Genomic DNA, 23,153 nt, shown 5'->3' on the forward strand with positions numbered 1-23,153 from the left:
GTAGAGTTTGGAATTTCAAAAATACAATGTTAAAAAAAGAAGAAAAAGAAAGAGAGAAAAAAAAAAAGTCGCAAAAAATTATAAAGAAAATACTAGTACAAAATTGATAACAAATACCAAAAAGCAGAAATTAAAAATCTAGAGTAGAGTTTGGAATTTCAGATATACAATGTTATATAAAATAAGAAGAGAAAGAAACAGAGAGAAAAAAAAAGTTACAGAAATTATAAAAAAAACTATAGGTACAAAATTGATAACAAATACCAAAAAGCTAAAATTAAAAATCTAGAGTAGGGTTTGGAATTTCAAAAATACAATGTTAAAGAAAAGAATTTTAAAAAAAGTCAAAAAAATTATGAAAAATATATATATGAAGTTTGTTTTAAAAAAAGAAGGATCTTCTTTTTTTGCAAAGTAATAGGTTATAAAAGTGAAAATTAAAGGAATAATAGAGGACTTAAAATTTTTTTTTAAAATTAAGAAAAAAAAGAAAGAAAGAATGATCGTAAAAATAGTAAAAATATATCTAGGACTTTCTCTGGTTTTGATGTGAGTATTGTGGGTTCAGTTCATTTTGGGCTAGTTCCTTGGTCTGACATATATTTCTCAAGATCTATAGGCCCCTTCCTATGTAGTTGGTACTAACCACAGGGTTTTAATCTATTGCCTGTAGCTTCCAAGGCGGTTCCCTCTGTTTTAGCTTCTTCTGTTTGCTGGTCTCTTCTGTTTGTCTGGTTTCCACCCTGACACAAAGGGGACCATGGAGGACACTTTTTTTTTTTAGGCTCACTTGTTCAGTCACACTGTGGGGAGGGAGGGAGGGATGCTGCAAACAAATAACACTGGCGTGTGCTCGCAGTGCCTCAGCCACACTGGGTCTGCCCCCGCTCACGGGGCGTGTAGCCTCCCTGTCCACACTGCTCAGGTTCTAGGTTGCTCTGCCAGGAACCATCCATGGCCGGCCCTGGGCTGCCTGTACCTACCACGTCCAAGCCGCTCAGGTTCAGGCACTCCGGTAGTCCTCAGAGGCCCAGACTCGGTTGGGCCTGCGTTTTGTGCCCTTCCCAGGTCCGAGCAGCTCAGGTGATGAGGTGTTTGGTGAGCGCGATTGCTGTGACTTATCTCCTCCCCGCCGCTCGTTTATCTAGGTGTACAACCGGCGCACCTTCTCAGGCAGATGTTGACCGTCCAGACCCCCAAGAAGTTTTAGTTAGCAAAGAAGCCTGCCTACAGTTTTATAGATAATGTCTCTCTGGGGCTGCGATTGCCCCCTTCCGGTTCTGGCTGCCTGTCACCGGAGGGGGATGGTCTGCAGCCGGCTATCTCTGTTCAGTCCTTTGTTCCGTGTGCGGGCCTGGTGGTGTCTTAGGTTAGGGCTGGCTTTTCGCGTGGTAGATATCCCACAGTCTGGTTTGCTTGACCAAATTATTTCACTCAGATAGCGCTCAGGGTATTCAGGCCAGATCTTTACTCTAAGTGATGCAGCCGGCACCGCTCCTCCCTGCCCAACCCCCTCTTGCTAGTGGTGTGTGCAGGCGTCTGCGTTGCTTCTCCGCTGGGGGAGTTACTGTAGGGCTCGCAATCTGGGGGTTTTAATTGTTTATTTATTTTTCCTCCCTGTTATGTTGTCCTCTGTGCTTCCAAGGCTCAGCACAGATTCGGCAGTGAGAAGGTTTCCTGGTGTTTGGAAACTTCTCTCTTTTTAAGACTCCCTTCCTGGGATGGAACTCCGTCCCTCCCTCTTTTGTCTCTTTTTTTGTCTTTTATATTTTTTCCTACCTCCTTTCAAAGACTTGGGTTGCTTTTCTGGGTGCCTGATGTTCTCTGCCGGTATTCAGAAGTTTTTTTGTGGAATTTACTGGGTGTTTAAATGCTCTTTTGATGAATTTGCGGGGGAGAAAGTGTTCTCCCCATCCTACTCCTCCGCCATCTTAGCTCCTCCCCTCTATGCCTGGAGTTTCTTTGACAAGATCTTTCTCTTTTGAATGTCCTGCTTCCCTTGTATTCTTGATGCCCTGTTTTGAACAAATTCTCACAGCTTTCAAGTATCAATCGAGGCTCAGAAACCCCTGCTTTGAGTCAGTTGCTCTCAAACCTTGGTGTACATTGCAATCATCTGAAGGGCTTTGTACATCCCAGATATCTGGGCTTCACTCCCAGATTTTCCAGTTTGGTGGCCTGGGGTCCAAACTTACTTTACCCCACATTTTGGGTCAATGTTAATGTCCTGGCTTTGGGACTCATACTTGGAGAAGATCAAGTGTGTTCACTGAGGTAGGATTCCTTCAGTGTGACAATCACTACAATTGACAGAGGCACAGAGACAAAAAATCTGTGAGTTTCTAAATGGATGCTTCTTCTGAACTATTTTGAAGAGACAAGACTGTGTCTCCTTACTGTTTGGTGTACGGTTCATAATTTTTAGGTCTATAACCTTGATAGGTCACCTCTCCAAACTGACAAAAGAAATGGAATTTAAAATTGCTATATTTCACTATAGAGTCTTCAGAGAGAGCTGTACTTGACAACATGGGAAAGCCGTGGAGGTGGCTCCAGTCCCTGAAGGAACATCATGAACTCAAGAAAATCAGATGGAGGATGTGCATGTTTTGAAACTCCTGCAACACTAACAGGAGGGATGTTTTCCAAACAGTTGCTTTGTACACTGGTGAATCATGCTATTCTTTATGGGAAAAATTATGTGCTTCCCCTATAATTTAACAAAATTACAATTCTAGATTATCAATTGTAGGAAATAAATATGAAACAACTCTTGCAATTATACATATAATTAATTTACTCTAAGTTTGAAAACTTCAAACACACTTTTCACATGCATGTTCTCTGGTCAGTAGAGAGAATGATGAAAAGCTTGGAAGTAGCCTGGACACATTGTCTTATATGCATAGTAGCCTCTTCCAAATGTGGCCGAGAGAATGAAGTGGAGACTACAAAACACTCCCACCAGGGATCCAGACCAGGGTGGAGAACAGACGTTCAGGTAATTGAATTACCAAACTTAGCCTCATATACACAGGCACATACAGGATTAACTGTACCTGGCAAAGGACTCCGGGGTGGCAAGGAAGCCGGATGGGCATCTCCTGGTAGTTGAATTGGGTGATTGGATCACCGGGTCATTCCGGTCACGCCACTAGGTCCATTATCTAAATCCAATCACTCAAGAATTAAGCCAGTCACCAAAGAGGTCTCTGCCCACCTTGGGCCCATGCCTCCACATGAAGGCCTTCTCTCTTCTCTGATTCAAATGCTCATTTCAAAAGTGGACCCAGCCAGTCATCTCCCTGCCTTCAGAGTCCCCCTCAGACCCTGAAGTCCTCCTGTCTAGCTAGAGTCCCAAGAGGCTGCAGCCATGCCCTCCTCCCCACTCAGGGTGGCTGTGGTCTGCATGAGCAATGTCAACAGGAGCATGGAAGCCCATTGCGTCCTCAGCAAGAATGGGTTCCATGTCAGGTCTTTTGGAGCCAGATCCCACGTGAGGCTCCCAGGAGGGGCACGAAAGCAACCCGTTGCTCTACGACTTCTCCACGTCCTATAAGAAGATGCACAGCGACCTCTCCTCTAACGACCAAAAGCGCTACAAAAGGAATGGAGTCTTACACATCCTGAAAAGAAATGAGAGAATCAAGCCTGGCCCAGAAAGGTTTCAAGAGTGCCCAGCTCCCTTTGACGTCATCTTCACCTGTGGGCAGAGGGCCTATAACCGGGTGGTGGCCGACCTGTGCGCCAGGGATCAGGAGACCTGGCAGCCTGTGCCAGTCATCAACGTGGACATAGACGACACCCTGGAGGCAGCCAGCCTTGGAGCCTCCATCATCTGTGAGCTCTGCCAGGGTCTCCAGCAGGCAGATGACACGCAAAGTCATCTGGCTGAGCTGCTCCAGGCAGCGAAGCAGAAAACAGAAAGGAGCTTTCTGCACATGGTCTGCTTCTACTGAGGAAGTATCTTGGCTGGATTCAGCTCATTTGTCAGTAATAACCCGTGCCTGGACTCTTGAGCTGCTAGGTATTTTCTGGGAGAGGCTTCTTCCGTTTCTGCTAAAGGCTATCTGTGTATGATCTGTTGTCAGGTACACCCCACCTAGTGAAGGAGGTGGGGGACAGCATCACATGGCACGGGGAACATGAAACACCCATAGACATGCCAACCCTTCTAATGTGGGGAATGATGGTGTGGAACTGGACCTGGAAGGAAGAACTCAGTGCTCACAGGGTTCTGCAAGGAGGTTAATCTCGAGAACTTTCTTTACTGGATGGACTATCAAGGCTGATCACAGAGCCTGGGACAAGCAATGCAATGAAGGATATTCTGAGAAAAAGGAACAGTGTCTATATATTGATCTATATGGATACTAATTTCCTTTTGTCCTTTTGGCATGGTGTATCAATATGATGGGTTGTTTTTTCTTAAGTGGGATGGGAATACATTGAATGGAAATTATATTGAATTAGAAATATTTTTGCTTTTAGAGTGTTTGTCTTTGATGAATGCCTACTTTATTAGAAACTCAGGGTAGACCATGTGTGGCTTTTTTAGGGGAAAATCCAAGCATGATTTGTTTAATCCAATGGCTTATTTATGAAAAAAAATTAGAAATCATGACTCAGAGGGATGGTATGGGGAGGGAGGAGGGTTCAGGATGGGGAAAATGTGTATACCTGTGGCGGATTCACGTTGATATATGGCAAAATCAATACAATATTGTAAAGTTAAAAAATAAAAAAAAAGAAGAAAGAGGAAACAAAAAAAGAAATAACCATAGCCCATGGTCACATTTTTACTAAAAGCCAAGCCCTATCTGTTGAACTATGTAGCGTATTTAAATAAAACAAAATGAAATAAATCAAAATAAAACTCTTTAAGAAAAGGCGTCTTCTCATTTGTCATAGGGGATGGGTATCTTGATTTCCTTTTTTCAAAGCCTATAAATCCCATATAGAAAAGCATCCTTTTCTCTTGAGAATTTACTTCTCGCTTCAAACATTCACTGTTTTGTGTTTTGTGCTCCTCTGAAAATGGATCCTCATTATTTGGCAGTGAAACATTCTTGGTTCTGACCAGCTGTGCCACCAAGTCCTGTGTGACTCACAGGAGAAAATAAAGGAGAGGTAGTTGGGATGGTGAATTAGTTTACTCACTATCAGAAAGTAAGTGTGGGCTTTGTTATCTGTGTAGGTGGCATGGAGTGCCATGGATCTGGAGGGATCAGGGAGTACAGGACATCCTGAGGACAGGAGTGCACTAAGGAGTAGGGAGGTGGCTCTGCATAGGGGGAGAAGCTGTGGGACCAGAGGCAGGTGTTGGAGTTGAAAAGACAAGACGTGATGAAGAGAAGGGAGAGGGATGGATATAGAAGCACTCTCAATTTCTGTCTTTCCCCACATGTGAGCAGGTGCATCTATATCTGAAAGGGGCAGTGGTAGGGAGATGACGGTTTTCTTTCCTGGTTGAGTCAGTGGTATTCAAGATCAGTCTCTTACCTGAGGGTGGACAGTCATGGTCAGGAATGGAGAGGGAGTAGGAGTCAGCTGAGATCATCTTTTCCAATGATGGGACCACAACATTGAAGTAGGGAGATTTAGGAGCCCCTTGAAAGAAAGAGAAATGATTTGTCCAGGTGACCTTATTTTGCCAGAAAATCCATATGCAGAAAAAGCTGTTGCTTGAATTCCTGTCCATAGGGATATGCAGGAGGCAAATATGAGACAGTGCAACTGGTTCAAAGTGCTGTAGATGTTACACAGGAGTGACTACAGTAATGACTCTTAACATAGTAAGCATCCATGGAAAAATAAGGGGAATGGAACTGGATGAAATGCATGCTGAAGCATAGTTTGTCTAAGAGCTATTAGAGTTGAAAAAATAAACAAAAGATTGGAAGGTGGGTGGTTGAAGGTTGGTGAATATTCTACTTTGGATTTTGATGTAGTGGCAGAGATTTGGGTGGAAGTATGGAAGCTCCTGTCACAGGGAAGTGTGAAGAAAAAGGCAGCTGGGGAAGAAGTGACAATACAAATGTTTGTTGGTGTTGAATGGGTGATGTGTGCACTTGTAGGGCTTGTTAAGTACTTGACCTATATCTATTGATTTTACATCCAGAATTGACAGAATATGGGTTCCTCAGAGTGGTAAGTCCAGAAAGACAGAGAACAGAAGAGATTTTGCCTACAGGATTGAATAAAAAAGAAAGAAAAGAGGTAGTAATCATAAAAAAGATGTTGACATCATTCAAAAGAGAACTGACTCTAAAGGAAATCAATCTTCATATAAATGAAAAATATTCAAGGTTATCTCAAGGTGAAAAAACAGGGATGGTGTTCAGTTAAATAAGGCTCAGAATTGGCAGAAAATGAAGGGAACCCTGCCCTGTAAGGTCTCCTCTACCAGCACTGCAGACATCAGGAAGGCTTATGAAGTGACACAGGAGCACTGCTCTAGCACTAAGAGCTCAGAGTTGACAGCCACTGTGCTGGCACGCTGAACAAGAACCCCACTTCCCCACCCTGAGTCTCAGAGAGAAATTCAGGAGCACACAAAGCAGATCAGAAGCAGAGGTTTTCACCACTGTGTGACCCTAGAGCCATCCTATGAAGAGAAAGGACCATGATGAAGTAACTTCCTCCTTGTAGTATCATGAATGTAGTTCAGACTCTGAGATCTTTCTTCTCTCTCTCTCTGTTTTTCCAGGCAGGATGAGTTAGGTCTCAGGCAGTGACTGTTAAAAAACATTTTCACATCATATTTGAGAGCTGACTACCTTTTCAGGTATGCCTGGCCTTTTCTCTAATCTGGCTTTTCTCTTCAGAATATTCAACCTCCCATCTAGAGGCAATGCTTCTCAGGGACTTCCGAGGTCCAGTCAAGTTTCTGAAATCCCTGCTATTAATCTACTTGCTCTCAATCTTTAGTGCACATCCCTGCGATCCAATTCAGTGGTCTGGGAGTCCAATTCCCAGGTTAAACAATCTCCCCTTCAGTTCATGTTGATGCTCTGGGGGTCACACTTTGAGTAGACTTGGGCTGTTTACTGACATAGGACTCTGCACTCAGAGAATCACTGCAATGGACTGAACACTCAGTCTGTGGCTCTATGAAGAGATCTTTGCCCTCGCCATTTTGAAATGACAGCATTAAGTCTCCTTAGTGGTCAATGTCCCGACCTCAAGTTTAATATCTGTACGGTTGCTTCATCAGCTATGCAAATGGAGAACTCAATGAAAAGTCTTCTATTTTGAGTATGGAGCGCGAAGACTGAGCTGCTTTTGGAGACAAGATAAGGGAGGAGGATCTGCTCGGTTTGCTCCAGAATTCTGATGAATTGAAGAAGAGAAAAAGGAGAAAATGTGGTGTTCTTGCAACTTGTGAAACCCTATCAAATGCCAGTCATATTTTCCAGAGATTGCTTTTGACATTGGTGCATGCTTTTCTTGACTGATGGGAAGAACCATGAATGCCTTCCTAGGATTTAGCACAACTGTTCTCAGTTCAGTTCAGTTCAGTTCAGTCGCTCAGTCATGTCCGACTCTTTGCCACCCCTGGCTGTAGCACGCCAGGCCTCCCTGTCCATCACCAACTCCCAAAGTTCACTCAGATTCACGTCCATCGAGTCAGTGATGCCATGCAGCCATCTCATCCTCTGTCGTCCCCTTCTCCTCCTGCCCCCAATCCCTCCCAGCATCAGAATCTTTTCCAATAAGTCAGCTCTTCTCATGAGGTGGCCAAAGTACTGGAGTTTCAGCTTTAGCATCATTCCTTCCAAAGAACACCCAGGAATGATCTCCTTCAGAATGGACTCGTCAGATCTCTTTGCAGTTCAATGGACTCTCAAGAGTCTTCTCCAACACCACAGTTCAAAAGCATCAATTCTTCAGCACTCAGCTTTCTTCACAGTCCAACTCTCACATCCATACATGACCACTGGAAAAACCATAGCCTTGAATAGATGGACCTTTGTTGGCAAAGTAATGTCTCTGCTTTTGAATATGTTATCTAGGTTGGTCATAACTTTTCTTCCAAGGAGTAAGCTTCTTTTAATTTCATGCCTGCAGTCACCATCTGCAGTGATTTGAGCCTCAAAAATAAAGTCTGACACTGTTTCCACTGTTTCCCTATCATTTTCCATGAAGTGATGGGACCAGATGCCATGATCTTCATTTGCTGAATGTTGAGCTTTAAGCCAACTTTTTCACTCTCCTCTTTCACTTTCATCAAGAGGCTTTTGAGTTCCTCTTCATTTTCTTCCATAAGGGTGGTGTCATCTGCATATCTCAGGTTATTGATATTTCTCCCAGCAATCTTCATTCCACCTTGTGCTTCTTCCAGCCCAGCGTTTCTCATGATGTACTCTGCATAGAAGTTAAATAAGCAGGATGACCATATACAGCCTTGATGTACTCCTTTTCCTATTTGGAACCAGTCTGTTGTTCCATGTCCAGTTCTAACTGTTCCTTCCTGACCTGCATATAGGTTTCTCAAGAGGCAGGTCAGGTGGTCTGGTATTTCCATCTCTTTCAGAATTTGCCCGATTATTGTGATCCCCACAGTCAAAGGCTTTGGCATAGTCAATAAAGCAGAAATAGATGTTTTTCAGGAATGCTCTTGCTTTTTTGATGATCCAGCAGATTTTGACAATTTGATCCCTGGTTCCTCTGCCTTTTCTAAAACCAGCTTGAACATCTGGAAGTTCACGGTTCACAACTGCTCTGCCGGAGTATCAATTCTAATATGAAAATCTGGGGAACAATCACTGTGATTCTTGCATCATTGGATTAGGAGGATCAGGAATCTCAAAGACCTTTTCCACATGCATGTCTTCAGCTCTTTAGAAGGCTGGTGAGAAGCCAGTGAGTAGTCTAGTTGTTTTGCCTGATACCAAGTATAGCCCCATAAATACAGGCACAGATGGAGTTAACAGGAGAAGGAAAAATGCTCAGGAAGGGGTGGGGTTTGGGTGGGCACACAGTGACATTGAGGTTGGGTGATTGCATCAATGGAATTGTTCAGAAACCAACACTGGGTTCTCTGCTCCCAGCCGATCATTCAAATCCAATCAGTCAAGAGTTAAGCCAATCATCAATCAAGATTTCCCCTCCCACTGAGGACAAGTGCCTCCATATAAATGCCTTCTTTCTTTTTTGACTCTAACACTCCTTGGAAGAGCTGGACCCAGTTGGTCATCCCCTGGCCTTCAGAGTTCCCTCAGCCCCTGAAGTCCAGGCGTCTGGCTGGAGTCCCAAGTGGCCGCCACCATGCCCTCGTATCCACTCAGTGTGGCTGTGGTCTGCATGAGCAACATGAACAGGAGCATGGAGGCCCACCGCATCCTCAGGAGGAAAGGATTCCGAGTCAGGTCCTTCGGAGCTGGGTCTCGAGTCAGGCTCCCAGGAAGGGCACGCAACCTCCCGGTGGTTTATGATTTCTCCACCACCTATGAGGAGATGCGCAAGGACCTTGTGCGCAAAGACCGACAACGCTATAACAGCAACGGCATCTTACACATCTTGGGAAGAAACGAGAGAATCAAGCCTCGCCCGGAAAGATTTCACGAGTGCCGAGATCGCTTTGACATCATCTTCACCTGTGAGGAGAGCGTCTACGACAGGGTGGTGGAGGAGCTGTTGGTCCGAGAGCAGGAGACCTTTCAGCCTGTGCACGTGATCAACGTGGACATGGCTGACAATGCGGAGGACGCCACTCTTGGGTCTTTCATCATCTGTGAGCTCTGCGAACGCCTCCAGCAGGCAGACAACCTGGAGGACTCTCTGGTCGAGGTGCTCCTGGCAGCCGAGCGGAAAACTGGCAAGAGCTTTCTGCACACGGTCTGCTTCTACTGAGGATCTTGTCTGCTTGCAGCTCCTCTTGGTAAGCACTTGTGTCTGGACATTGGGCTAGGTGGTATTTTCTGTCAGAAGCGGCTTCCAAGGCCTTTCTGCTAAAAGCCATCTACATGACTTTGTCCAGGTACACTCCAGCCTGGGAAGGAAGTGGAGAAGGAAATCTTTTTCTGCCAAAGTAACATGAACGCCCTGGAGGCATCCAAACCCTTCCATGGTGGGGGACGATGGTATGGATTCTTGACCTGGAAGGAACACTTCAGGGCTCACAGGACTCTGCGAGGAAGTTAACCTAGAGGACTCCATTATCCACATCAAGAGACCAAGGTTTACAATGGACCAGTGATGCCTTGAAGGACATTCAGGGAAGAAGAACAAACAAACCCCACACCATTTCCATTGCATCATTTCTTTTTACTTCATCATTTTAATACAATTTCCTTTTGTAATTTTTGTATTGTGCATTAGTATAAATGAATTTTTCTTTTTAGCGAGATAGGATTATATTAAATGTTTGGACTTTAGAAGTCTATTTTTAGTTTAGAAACTCAGGTTTGATAATAGTAGGCATTGATTGCTAAAATTTGAGCATAATCTGTTCAATTCAATATTCATTAAATGAAATAAAAGCTTCTAGTTTATAGAAAATGGATCTCCTAATTTTTTGTAGGGGTTGGATCTTACAAAAGGAGCACCTTGGTTTCTTACTGTTCAAGCTGAATGAATTCCACAGGGTAAATCGCTCTTTCCTCAAGTGGATTTTCTTCATGCATAAAAGGTTCATTGAGTATTGAACTCCTCTAAACGTGGATTCTCACACGCTAGTAAAGTAATGCTCAAAATTCTCCAAGCCAGGCTTCAGCAATACGTGAACCGTGAACTTCCAGATGTTCCAGCTGGTTTTAGAAAAGGCAAAGAAACCAGAGATCAAATTGCCAACATCTGCTGGATCATGGAAAAAGCAAGAGAGTTCCAAAAAAACATCTATTTCTGCTTTACAGACTACGCCAAAGCCTTTGTGTGGATCACAATAAACTGTGGAAAATTCTGAAAGAGATGGAAATACCAGACCACCTGACCTGCCTCTTGAGAAATCTATATGCAGGTCAGGAAGCAACAGTTAGAACTGGACATGGAACAACAGACTGGTTCCAAATAGGAAAAGGAATACATCAAGGCTGTATATGGTCATCCTGCTTATTTAACTTCTATGCAGAGTACATCATGAGAAACGCTGGGCTGGAAGAAGCACAAGGTGGAATGAAGATTGCTGGGAGAAATATCAATAACCTGAGATATGCAGATGACACCACCCTTATGGAAGAAAATGAAGAGGAACTCAAAAGCCTCTTGATGAAAGTGAAAGAGGAGAGTGAAAAAGTTGGCTTAAAGCTCAACATTCAGCAAATGAAGATCATGGCATCTGGTCCCATCACTTCATGGAAAATGATAGGGAAACAGTGGAAACAGTGTCAGACTTTATTTTTGAGGCTCAAATCACTGCAGATGGTGACTGCAGGCATGAAATTAAAAGAAGCTTACTCCTTGGAAGAAAAGTTATGACCAACCTAGATAACATATTCAAAAGCAGAGACATTACTTTGCCAACAAAGGTCCATCTATTCAAGGCTATGGTTTTTCCAGTGGTCATGTATGGATGTGAGAGTTGGACTTTGTAGAAAGCTGAGTGTCCAGCCATTAAAAAGAATACATTTGAATCAGTTCTAATGAGGTGGATGAAATTGGAGCCTATTATACGGAGTGAAGTAAGCCAGAAAGAAAAACACCAATACAGTATACTAACACATATATATGAAATTTAGAAAGATGGTGACGACAACCCTGTATGCAAGACAGCAAAAGAGACACAGATGTATAGAACAGTCTTTTGGACTCTGTGGGAGGTGGGGGGGGGAATGATGTGAGAGAATGGCATTAAAACATGTATAATATCATATAAGAAATGAATTGCCAGTCCAGGTTTGATGCAGGATACAGGAAGCTTGGGGATGGTGCACTGGGATGACCCAGAGGGATGGTATAGGGAGGGAGGTGGGAGTGGGGTTCAGGATAGAGAACACGTGTACACTCGTAGCAGATGCATGTTGATGTATAGCAAAACCAATACAATATTGTAAGGTAAAAGATAATAATAATAACAATTTTTTAAATTAAAAAAAAAAGAAAGCTCAGTGATGAATAATTGATGCTTTTGAACTGTGGTGTTGGAGAAGACTCTTGAGAGTCCCTTGGACTGCAAGGAGATCCAACCAGTCCATTCTGAAGGAGATCAGCCCTGGGTGTTCTTTGGAAGGAATGATGCTAAAGCTGAAACTCCAGTACTTTGGCCACCTCATGCGAAGAATTGACTCATTGGAAAAGACTCTGATGCTGGGAGGGATTGGGGGCAGGAGAACGGGACAACAGAAGTTGAGATGGCTGGATGGCATCACTGACTCAATGGACGTGAGTCTCAGTGAACTCCGGGAGTTGATGGACAGGGAGGTCTGGCATGCTAGGATTCATGGGGTGGCAAAGAGTTGGACACAACTGCGCAAATGAACTGAACTGAACTGAAACTTGGATTCTATCTATAGGGAAGTGAATCATCTTGGGTCTGACCAGCAATGACACCTAGGCTTGTGTAACTTACAGGAGAAAGTAAAGGAAAGGGGAGTTTGCCTGGTTGAATGAGGTATCTTGCTATGTCAGAAGGTTCATGTGGACTTTATTTACAGAGCAAAGGCAGGATGGAGCAAGGGTGTACCTGGAGGCATGGGATGAGCTAGTAAAGATTTTCCCAAGGAGAAGTGTGGATTGAGCAGTAAGGTGGACGCTCTGGACAGGGGGAAAAGCCATGGGATCATAGGAAGATGATGGAGTTGAAAGGACAGAACATGCTGAAGAGGAGAGAGAGGGAAGAATTTAGAAGCAATGTCAATTTTCTGTCTTTCCACACTGGTGACAGGGTGTACCTATCCATGTGGGGCAGTGCTGGCGGTAGGGAGGTGAGGGTTTCTTTCCAGGTAGATTCAATGAGCTTCAAGGTCAGTCTTTCATCTAATGTTGAGGCAGTCAGGGCAGGATTGGGAAAGGGATCAGATGGTGTGTTGACATGATCATCTCCAATGATGGAAACACAAAATGCAAATAGGGAATGTTGGAAATTTCTCTCCCTTTATAAGAGAGAGAAATGATCTGTCCAGGAGATCTTACTTTTGTCAGAACATTCACTGGAAGGAATTGAGAAAATATTTTTCATTGATTTCCTGTCTGTAGAGGAATGGAGGAGGCAAATATGATAAAGCATGTAAAAGTGCGGCTGGTGTTCCAAAGGAGTGACTCCAGTGAGGAAACTCAACATAGAAAGTGTCCATGGAAAAGTTAAAGGGAATGGGACTGGATGAAATGGATGGTGGGACATGGTTTGTCTAAGAGTCCTTAGAGCTGAAAAAATAACAAAAGATTGGAGGGTTGACAGTTGAAGGTTGATGAGTGTCCTGCTTCAGATTTAGATGTAGTGCAGAAATCTGGATGGAACTTGGGAAGTTGCTGTCTTGGAGGAGGGTGTAGACAAAAGCAGTTGGGCAAATGTAACAACACTGAATATCTTTGGTATTGAATGGGTGATCTTTGTGCTGGTTGGGTTTGCTATGAATGGGACCTGTTCTAGTGACTTCACATAAAGAATTGTCAGGAGAATAGGAACCCTCTCATTGACATATGGACGACGACCCCGAGGATGCCACCCTTGGGTCTTATCATCTGTGAGCTCTGCGAATGCCTCCAGCAGGTGGACTACCTGGAAGACCCTCTGGCTGAGGTGCTCCTGGCAGCCCAGTGGAAAACAGGCAAGAGCTTTCTGCATACGATCTGCTTCTACTGAAGATCTTGTCTGGCTTCAGCTTCTTAGTCAGTAAGAACCTGTGCCTGGACATTGGGCTAGGCAGTATTTCTGTGCAAGGATCTCATAGCCCTTTTTGCTAAAAGCCTATTTTTTTCAGGTGCACCCCACCCAAACAAGGAAATGCAGGGGAGAAGCGTTATATGGATAAAGGAACTTGAATCACCAGGAGCCATCAAAAACCTTCCAAGGTGAGGGATGATGGTGTGGGGACTTGACTTGGAGGGAACAGTTCAGTGCTCACATGGCTCTGCAAGGAAGTGAACCTGAAGAACTCTCTTTTCAGATCAACTAACGAAGGCTTATAACGGAGTGGTGGGTGTGTTTTGTTCACTATAATCAGGAAAGAAGAGGGGAGGAGCCAAGATGGTGGAGGAGTAGGACGGGGAGAACACTTTCTCTCCCACAAATTCATCAAAAGAACATTTAAACGCTGAGTAAATTCCACAAAACAACTTCTGAAGGCCAGCAGAGGACATCAGGCACCCAGAAAAGCAACCCAAGTCTTTGAAAGGAGGTAGGAAAAAATATAAAAGACAAAAAAAGAGACAAAAGAGGGAGGGACGGAGTTCCATCCCGGGAAGGGAGTCCCATCCCAGGAAAGGAGTCTTAAAAAGAGAGAAGTTTCCAAACACCAGGAAACCTTCTCACTGCCGAATCTGTGCTGAGCTTTGGAAGCACAGAGGGCAACATAACAGGGAGGAAAAATAAATAAACAATTAAAACCCCCAGATTGCGAGCCCTACGGTAACTCCTCACAGCGGAAAAGCAGCGCAGACGCCTGCATCCGCCATTAGCAAGTGGGGGCTGGGCAGGGAGGCGCAGTGCAGGCTGCATCACTTAGGGTAAGGACCTGGCCTGAATACCCTGAGCGCTATCTGAGCGAATTAATTTGGGCTAGTAAACCAGACTGTGGGATATCTACCACGCGAAAAGCCAGCCCTAACCTAAGACACCGCCAGGCCCGAGCACAGAACAAAGGACTGAACAGAGATAGCCGGCTGCAGACCTTCCCCCTCCGGTGACAGACAGCCAGAACCGGAAGGGGGCAATCGCAGCCCCAGAGAGACATTATCTATAAAACTGTAGGCAGGCTTCTTTGCTAACTAAAACTTCTTGGGGGTCTGGACGGTCAACATCTGCCTGAGAAGGTGCGCCGGTTGTACACCTAGATAAACGAGCGGCGGGGAGGCGATAAGTCGCAGCAATCGCACTCGCCAAACACCTCATCACCTGAGCTGCTTGGACCTGGGAAGGGCACAAAACGCAGGCCCAACCGAGTCTGGGCCTCTGAGGACTACCGGAGTGCCTGAACCTGAGCGGCTTGGACGTGGTAGGTACAGGCAGCCCAGGGCCGGCCACGGATGGTTCCCGGCGGAGCAACCTAGAGCCTGAGAAGTGTGGGCAGGGAGGCTACGCGCACTGTGAGCGGGGGCAGACCCAGTGTGGCTGAGGCACTGCGAGCACACGCCAGTGTTATTTGCAGCATCCCTCCCTCCCCACAGCGCGACTGAACAAGTGAGCCTAAAAAAAAAAAAAGTATCCTCCACCATCCCCTTTGTGTCAGGGCGGAAACCAGACACTGAAGAGACCAGCCAACAGAAGAAGCTATAACAGAGGGAACTGCCTTGGAAGCTACAGGCAATAAATTAAAACCCTGTGGTTACTACCGACTACATAGGAAGGGGCCTATAGATCTTGAGAAATATATGTCAGACCAAGGAACTAGCCAAAAATGAACTGAACCCACAATATTCACAACAAAACCAGAGAAAGTCCTGGATATATTTTTACTATTTTTACAATCATTCTTTCTTTCCCCCTTTTTTTTTTTTTAATTTTTTTAAAAAAATTTTAAGTCCTCTATTATTCCTTTAATTTTCACTTTTATAACCTATTACTTTGCAAAAAAAAAGAAAAAAGGCCCTTTTTTTTTTTTTACAGGAAACTTCATATATATATTTTTTATAACTTTTGACCTTGTTTTTTTTTTTTCTTCCTCTTCCTCTCTTTAACATTGTATTTTTGAAATTCCAAACTCTACTCTAGATTTTTAACTTTTGCTTTTTAGTATTAGTCATCAATTTTGTACCTATATTCTCTTTATAATTTTCACGACCTTGTTTGTTTTTGTTTGTTCGTTTTTTCTCTCTTTCTTTTCCTTCTTCTTTTCTTTTTTTTTATTCTTCTTTTCTTTAACATCGTATTTTTGAAATTCCAAACTCTACTCTAGATTTTTAATTTTTGCTTTTATGTATTTGTTACCAATTTTGTACCTTTAAGAACCCAATCTTCAGGACCCATTTTTCACTAGGGAGTGAGATTACTGGCTTGACTGCTCTCTCTCCCTTTGGACTCTCCTTTTTCTCCACCAGGTCACTGGTGTCTCCTCCCTAACCCCTCTCTACTCTACCCAACTCTGTGAATTTCTGTGTGTTCCAGAAGGGCAGAACACTTAGGGAACTGATTACTGGCTGGATCTGTCTCCCTCCTTTTCATTCCCCCCTTTTATCCTCCTGGCCACCTCTGTCTCCTTCCTCCTTCTTCTCTCCTCTGTATAACTCCGTGAACACTTCTGAGTGGTCCAGTTGTGGAGTGCACACAAGGAAGTGATTACTGGCTAGCCCACTCTGTCCTCTATTGATTCCACCTCATCTCATTCAGGTCACCTCTAAATCCCTCCTCCCTCTTCTCTTCTCCATGTAACGCTGTGAACCTCTCTGGGTGACCCTCAGAGTAGAGAAACTTTTCATCTTTAACGTAGATGTTTTATCAATGGTGCTGTATAGAAGGAAAAGTTTTGAAACTACTGTAAAAATAAGACCAATAACTGGAAGCAGGAGGCTTAAGTCCAAACCCCGACTCCAGGGAATTCCTGACTCTAAGGAACATTAATTGACAGGAACTCATCAAACGTCTCCATACCTACACTGAAACCAAGCACCACACAAGGGCCAACAAGTTCCAGGGCAAGACATACCAAGAAAATTCTCCAGCAATAAAGGAACACAGCCCTGAGCTCTAAGACACAGGCTGCCCAAAGTCACCCCAAAGCCATAGACATCTCATAACTCATTACTGGACACTTCATTGCACCCCAGAGAGAAGAAATCCAGCTCCACCCACCAGAACACCGACACAAGCCTCCCTAACCAGGAAACCTTGACAAACCACCTGTACAAACCCACACACAGCGAGGAAATGCCACAATAAAGAGAACTCCACAAACTGCCAGAATACAGATAGGACACCCTAAAATCAGCAATTTAAACAAGATGAAGAGACAGAGGAATACCCAGCAGATAAAGGAACAGGATAAATGCCCACCAAACCAAACAAAAGAGGAAGAGATAGAGAATCTACCTGATAAAGAATTCCAAATAATGATAGTGAAATTGATCCAAAATATTGAAATCAAAATGGAATCACAGATAAATAGCCTGGAGACAAGGATTGAGAAGATGCAATAAAGGTTTAACAAGGACCTAGAAGAAATAAAAAAGAGTCAAAATATAATGAATAATTCAATAAATGAAATTAAAAACACTCTGGAGGCAACAAATAGTAGAATAACAGAGGCAGAAGATAGGATTAGTGAATTAGAAGATAGAATGGTAGAAATAAATGAATCAGGGAGGATAAGAGAAAAACAAATTAAAAGAAATGAGGACAATCTCAGAGACCTCCAGGACAATATTAAACGCTACAACATTCGAATCATAGGGGTCCCAGAAGAAGAAGACAAAAAGAAAGACCATGAGAAAATACTTGAGGAGATAATAGTTGAAAACTTCCCTAAAATGGGGAAGGAAATAATCACCCAAGTCCAAGAAACCCAGAGAGTCCCAAACAGGATAAACCCAAGGCGAAACACCCCAAGACACATAGTAATCAAATTAACAAAGATCAAACACAAAGAACAAATATTAAAAGCAGCAAGGGAAAAACAACAAATATCACACAAGGGAATTCCCATAAGGATAACAGCTGATCTTTCAATAGAAACTCTTCAAGCCAGGAGGGAATGGCAAGACATACTTAAAGTGATGAAAGAAAATAACCTACAGCCCAGATTATTGTACCCAGCAAGGATCTCATTCAAGTATGAAGGAGAAATCAAAAGCTTTTCCGACAAGCAAAAGCTGAGAGAATTCTGCACCACCAAACCAGCTCTCCAACAAATACTAAAGGATATTCTCTAGACAGGAAACACAAAAATTATGTATAAATTCGAACCCAAAACAATAAAGTAAATGGCAACGGGATCATACTTATCAGTAATTACCTTAAACATAAATGGGTTGAATGCCCCAACCAAAAGACAAAGACTGGCTGAATGGATACAAAAACAAGACCCCTACATATGTTGTCTACAAGAGACCCACCTCAAATCAGGGGACACATACAGACTGAAAGTGAAGGGCTGGAAAAAGATTTTCCATGCAAATAGGGACCAAAAGAAAGCAGGAGTAACAATACTCATATCAGATAAAATAGACTTTAAAACAAAGGCTGTGAAAAGAGACAAAGAATGTCACTACATAATGATCAAAGGATCAATCCAAGAAGAAGATATAACAATTATAAATATATATGCACCCAACACGGGAGCACCACAATATGTAAGACAAATGCTAACAACTATGAAAGGAGAAATTAACAATAACACAATAATAGTGGGAGACTTTAATACCCCACTCACACCTATGGATAGATCAACTAAACAGAAAATTAACAAGGAAACACAAACTTTAAAATATACAATAGACCAGTTAGACCTAATTGATATCTATAGGACATTTCATCCCAAAACAATGAATTTCACCTTTTTCTCAACCGCACATGGAAACTTCTCCAGGATAGATCACATCCTGGGCCATAAAGCTAGCCTTGGTAAATTCAAAAACATAGAAATCATTCCAAGCATCTTCTCTGACCACAATGCAGTAAGATTAGATCTCAATTACAAGAGAAAAACTATTAAAAATTCCAACATATGGAGGCTGAACAACACGCTGCTGAATAACCAACAAATCACAGAAGAAATCAAAAAAGAAATCAAAATTTGCATATAAATGAATGAAAATGAAAACAAAACAACCCAAAACCTGTGGGACACTGTAAAAGCAGTCCTAAGGGGAAAGTTCATAGCAATACAGGCATACCTCAAGAAACAAGAAAAAAGTCAAATAAATAACCTAACTCTACACCTAAAGCAACTAGAAAAGGAAGAAATGAAGAACCCCCAGGGTTAGTAGAAGGAAAGAAATCTTAAAAATTAGAGCAGAAATAAATGCAAAAGAAAAAAAGAGACCATAGCAAAAATCAACAAAGCCAAAAGCTGGATCTTTGAAAGGATAAATAAAATTGACAAACCATTAGCCAGACTCATCAAGAAACAAAGGGAGAAAAATCAAGTCAATAAAATTAGAAATGAAAATGGAGAGATCACAACAGACAACACAGAAATACAAAGGATCATAAGAGACTACTATCAACAATTATATGCCAATAAGATGGACAATGTGGAAGAAATGGACAAATTCTTAGAAAAGTACAACTTTCCAAAACTGGACCAGGAAGAAATAGAAAATCTTAACAGACCCATCACAAGCACGGAAATTGAAACTGTAATCAAAAATCTTCCAGCAAACAAAAGCCCAGGTCCAGACGGCTTCACAGCTGAATTCTACCAAAAATTTAGAGAGGAGCTAACACCTATCCTGCTCAAACTCTTCCAGAAAATTGCAGAGGAAGGTAAACTTCCAAACTCATTCTATGAGGCCACCATCACCCTAATACCAAAACCTGACAAAGATCCCACACAAAAAAAGAAAACTACAGGCCAATATCACTGATGAACATAGATGCAAAAATCCTTAACAAAATTCTAGCAATCAGAATCCAACAACACATTAAAAAGATCATACACCATGACCAAGTGGGCTTTATCCCAGGGATGCAAGGATTCTTCAATATCCGCAAATCAATCAATGTAATACACCACATTAACAAATTGAAAAAGAAAAACCATATGATTATCTCAATAGATGCAGAGAAAGCCTTTGACAAAATTCAACATCCATTTATGATAAAAACTCTCCAGAAAGCAGGAATAGAAGGAACATACCTCAACATAATAAAAGCTATATATGACAAACCCACAGCAAACATTATCCTCAAAGGTAAAAAATTGAAAGCATTTCCTCTAAAGTCAGGAACAAGACAAGGGTGCCCACTTTCACCGTTACTATTCAACATAGTTTTGGAAGTTTTGGCCACAGCAATCAGAGCAGAAAAAGAAATAAAGGGAATCCAAATTGGAAAAGAAGTAAAACTCTCACTATTTGCAGATGACATGATCCTCTACATAGAAAACCCTAAAGACTCCACCAGAAAATTACTAGAACTAATCAATGACTATAGTAAATTTGCAGGATATAAAACCAACACCCAGAAATCCCTTGCATTCCTATACACTAATAATGAGAAAACAGAAAGAGAAATTAAGGAAACAATTCCATTCACCATTGCAATGGAAAGAATAAAATACTTAGGAATATATCTACCTAAAGAAACTAAAGACCTATATATGGAAAACTATAAAACACTGGTGAAAGAAATCAAAGAGGGCACTAACAGATGGAGAAATATACCATGTTCATGGATTGGAAGAATCAATATAGTGAAAATGAGTATACTACCCAAAGCAATTTGTAGATTCAATGCAATCCCTATCAAGCTACCAATGGTATTCTTCACAGAGCTAGAACAAATAATTTCGCAATTTGTGTGGAAATACAAAAAACCTCGAATAGCCAAAGCGATCTTGAGAAAGAAGAATGGAACTGGAGGAATCAACCTACCTGACTTCAGCCTCTACTACAAAGCCACAGTTATCAAGACAGTATGGTACTGGCACAAAGACAGAAATATAGATCAATGGAACAAAATAGAAAGCCCAGAGATAAATCCACGCACCTATGGACACCTTATCTTTGACAAAGGAGGCAAGAATATACAATGGATTAAAGACAATCTCTTTAACAAGTGGTGCTGGGAAATCTGGTCAACCACTTTTAAAAGAATGAAACTAGAACACTTTCTAACACCATACACAAAAATAAACTCAAAATGGATTAAAGATCTCAATGTAAGACCAGAAACTATAAAACTCCTAGAGGAGAACATAGGCAAAACACTCTCTGACATACATCACAGCAGGATCCTCTATGACCCACCTCCCAGAATATTGGAAATAAAAGCAAAAGTAAACAAATGGGAAGCTTCTGCACATCAAAGGAAACTATTAGCAAGGTGAAAAGGCAGCCTTCAGAATGGGAGAAAATAATAGCAAATGAAGCAACTGACAAACAACTAATCTCAAAAATATACAAGCAACTCCTACAGCTCAACTCCAGAAAAATAAATGACCCAATCAAAAAATGGGCCAAAGAACTAAATAGACATTTCTCCAAAGAAGACATACAGATGGCTAGCAAACACATGAAAAGATGCTCAACATCACTCATTATCAGAGAAATGCAAATCAAAACCACTATGAGGTATCATTTCACACCAGTCAGAATGGCTGCGATCCAAAAGTCTACAAGCAATAAATGCTGGAGAGGGTGTGGAGAAAAAGGAACCCTCTTACACTGTTGGTGGGAATGCAAACTAGTACAGCCACTATGGAGAACAGTGTGGAGATTCCTTAAAAAACTGGAAATAGAACTGCCTTATGATCCAGCAATCCCACTGCTGGGCATACACACCGAGGAAACCAGAAGGGAAAGAGACACATGTACCCCAATGTTCATCGCAGCACTGTTTATAATAGCCAGGGCATGGAAGCAACCTAGCTGTCCATCAGCAGATGAATGGATAAGAAAGCAGTGGTACATATACACAATGGAGTATTACTCAGCCATTAAAAAGAATACATTTGAATCAGTTCTAATGAGGTGGATGAAACTGGAGCCTATTATACAGAGTGAAGTAAGCCAGAGAGAAAAACACCAATACAGTATACTAACACATATATATGGAATTTAGAAAGATGGTAACAATATCCCTGTGTACGAGACAGCAAAAGAGACACTGATGTATAGAACAGTCTTATGGACTCTGTTGGAGAGGGAGAGGGTGGGAAGATTAGGGAGAATAGCATTGAAACATGTAATATCATGTATGAAACGAGTTGCCAGTCCAGGTTCGATGCACGATACTGGATGCTTGGGGCTGGTGCACTGGGACGACCCAGAGGGATGGTGTGGGGAGGGAGGAGGGAGGGGGGTTTAGGATGGGGAGTGTATGTATACCTGTGGCGGATTCATTTTGATGTTTGGCAAAACTAATACAGTGTTTCAGGTTTAAAAATAAAATTTAAAAAAAAAAAGGAAAGAAACTTGTCTATTTCATCATTTTAAAACAATATCCTTTTTGCTCTTTTGTAGTTTTATATAAATATATAAATTTTTATTGAGATGTCATTCTAGTGAATTGTTTTTACTTAGAAATATATTTATATTTAGATTGTATGTCTTTTACTAATACCAATCTTAAGAGAAACAGCATAGATTATGGGTGGCATTTACTAATATCCCTGCATGATTTTTTCAATTAAATAGCTCATGACATTAAGTAAAATGAAATAAAACCCTCTTAATTATAGAAAAAGTGTCTTGTTTGTGGTTGTGCAGGGATCTTACAAAGTGAGCCCTCTGGTTTCTTATTGTTAAATCCATGTGAATTCCATGGAGGAAAAGCATTCTTTCCTAAGAAGTTCTTTCTTCATGCTAATTGAGTTCCTATCTGTTTGGGCAAGGGATGGCAAAACTGACAGACGAGTAAAATGCTGCAGGTACTGCAATGGAGAGATAACAGTGATTAATTACAAAATATAAAGTGTATATAAAATAGAAAACCAATAAGGACCTTTTCTGGGCTTCCCAGGGGTACTAGTGGTAAAGAACCCAGTTGCCAATGCAGGAGACATAAGAGATTCAGGTTTGATCCTTGGCTCGGGAAGATCCCCAGAGGAGGGCATGGCAACTCACTCCAGTATTCTTGCCCGAAGAATCCCATGGACAGAAGAGCCTAGTGGGCTCCAGTCCATGGGGTTGCAAAGAATCCGATATGATGAGCGATGGAGCATGCACGTAATCAAGACCTTTTCTATAGCACAAGGAACTCTTCTCCACTCTGTAGTGACCTATATAGATATATATGGATAAAAAAGGTTGAAAAGAGGGGATATATATGAGTGTGTGTATATCTGATTCACTTTCTTGTACAGTAGAAACTAAAATAACATTCTAAATCAAATATAGACCAAAGAATATATATTTTTAATTTACTTAAAAACACCCAATGTGTCTGTGAATAAATTAAA

General features: G+C 42.1%; 1 protein-coding gene and 1 pseudogene across 1 annotated transcript; both read left to right on the forward strand.

Annotated features, from left to right (window-relative positions):
- The first annotated feature begins 646 nt into the window (after window positions 1-646).
- Window positions 647-4,476, forward strand: LOC129629146 (RNA polymerase II subunit A C-terminal domain phosphatase SSU72 like protein 3-like; annotated as a pseudogene).
- A 4,666-nt stretch (window positions 4,477-9,142) lies between these two features.
- LOC129628251 (RNA polymerase II subunit A C-terminal domain phosphatase SSU72 like protein 3-like) lies at window positions 9,143-10,503 on the forward strand. The gene is made up of 2 exons (XM_055547666.1): window positions 9,143-9,883; window positions 9,983-10,503. The coding sequence occupies exon 1, from the start codon at window positions 9,271-9,273 to the stop codon at window positions 9,853-9,855; it is 585 nt and encodes a 194-aa protein (XP_055403641.1). The 5' UTR covers window positions 9,143-9,270; the 3' UTR covers window positions 9,856-9,883; window positions 9,983-10,503.
- Window positions 10,504-23,153: the final 12,650 nt, after the last annotated feature.

Source organism: Bubalus kerabau, chromosome 15 (genome assembly GCF_029407905.1).
Source record: "Bubalus kerabau isolate K-KA32 ecotype Philippines breed swamp buffalo chromosome 15, PCC_UOA_SB_1v2, whole genome shotgun sequence".
In the NCBI taxonomy this organism is placed as follows: Eukaryota; Metazoa; Chordata; class Mammalia; order Artiodactyla; family Bovidae; genus Bubalus; species Bubalus kerabau.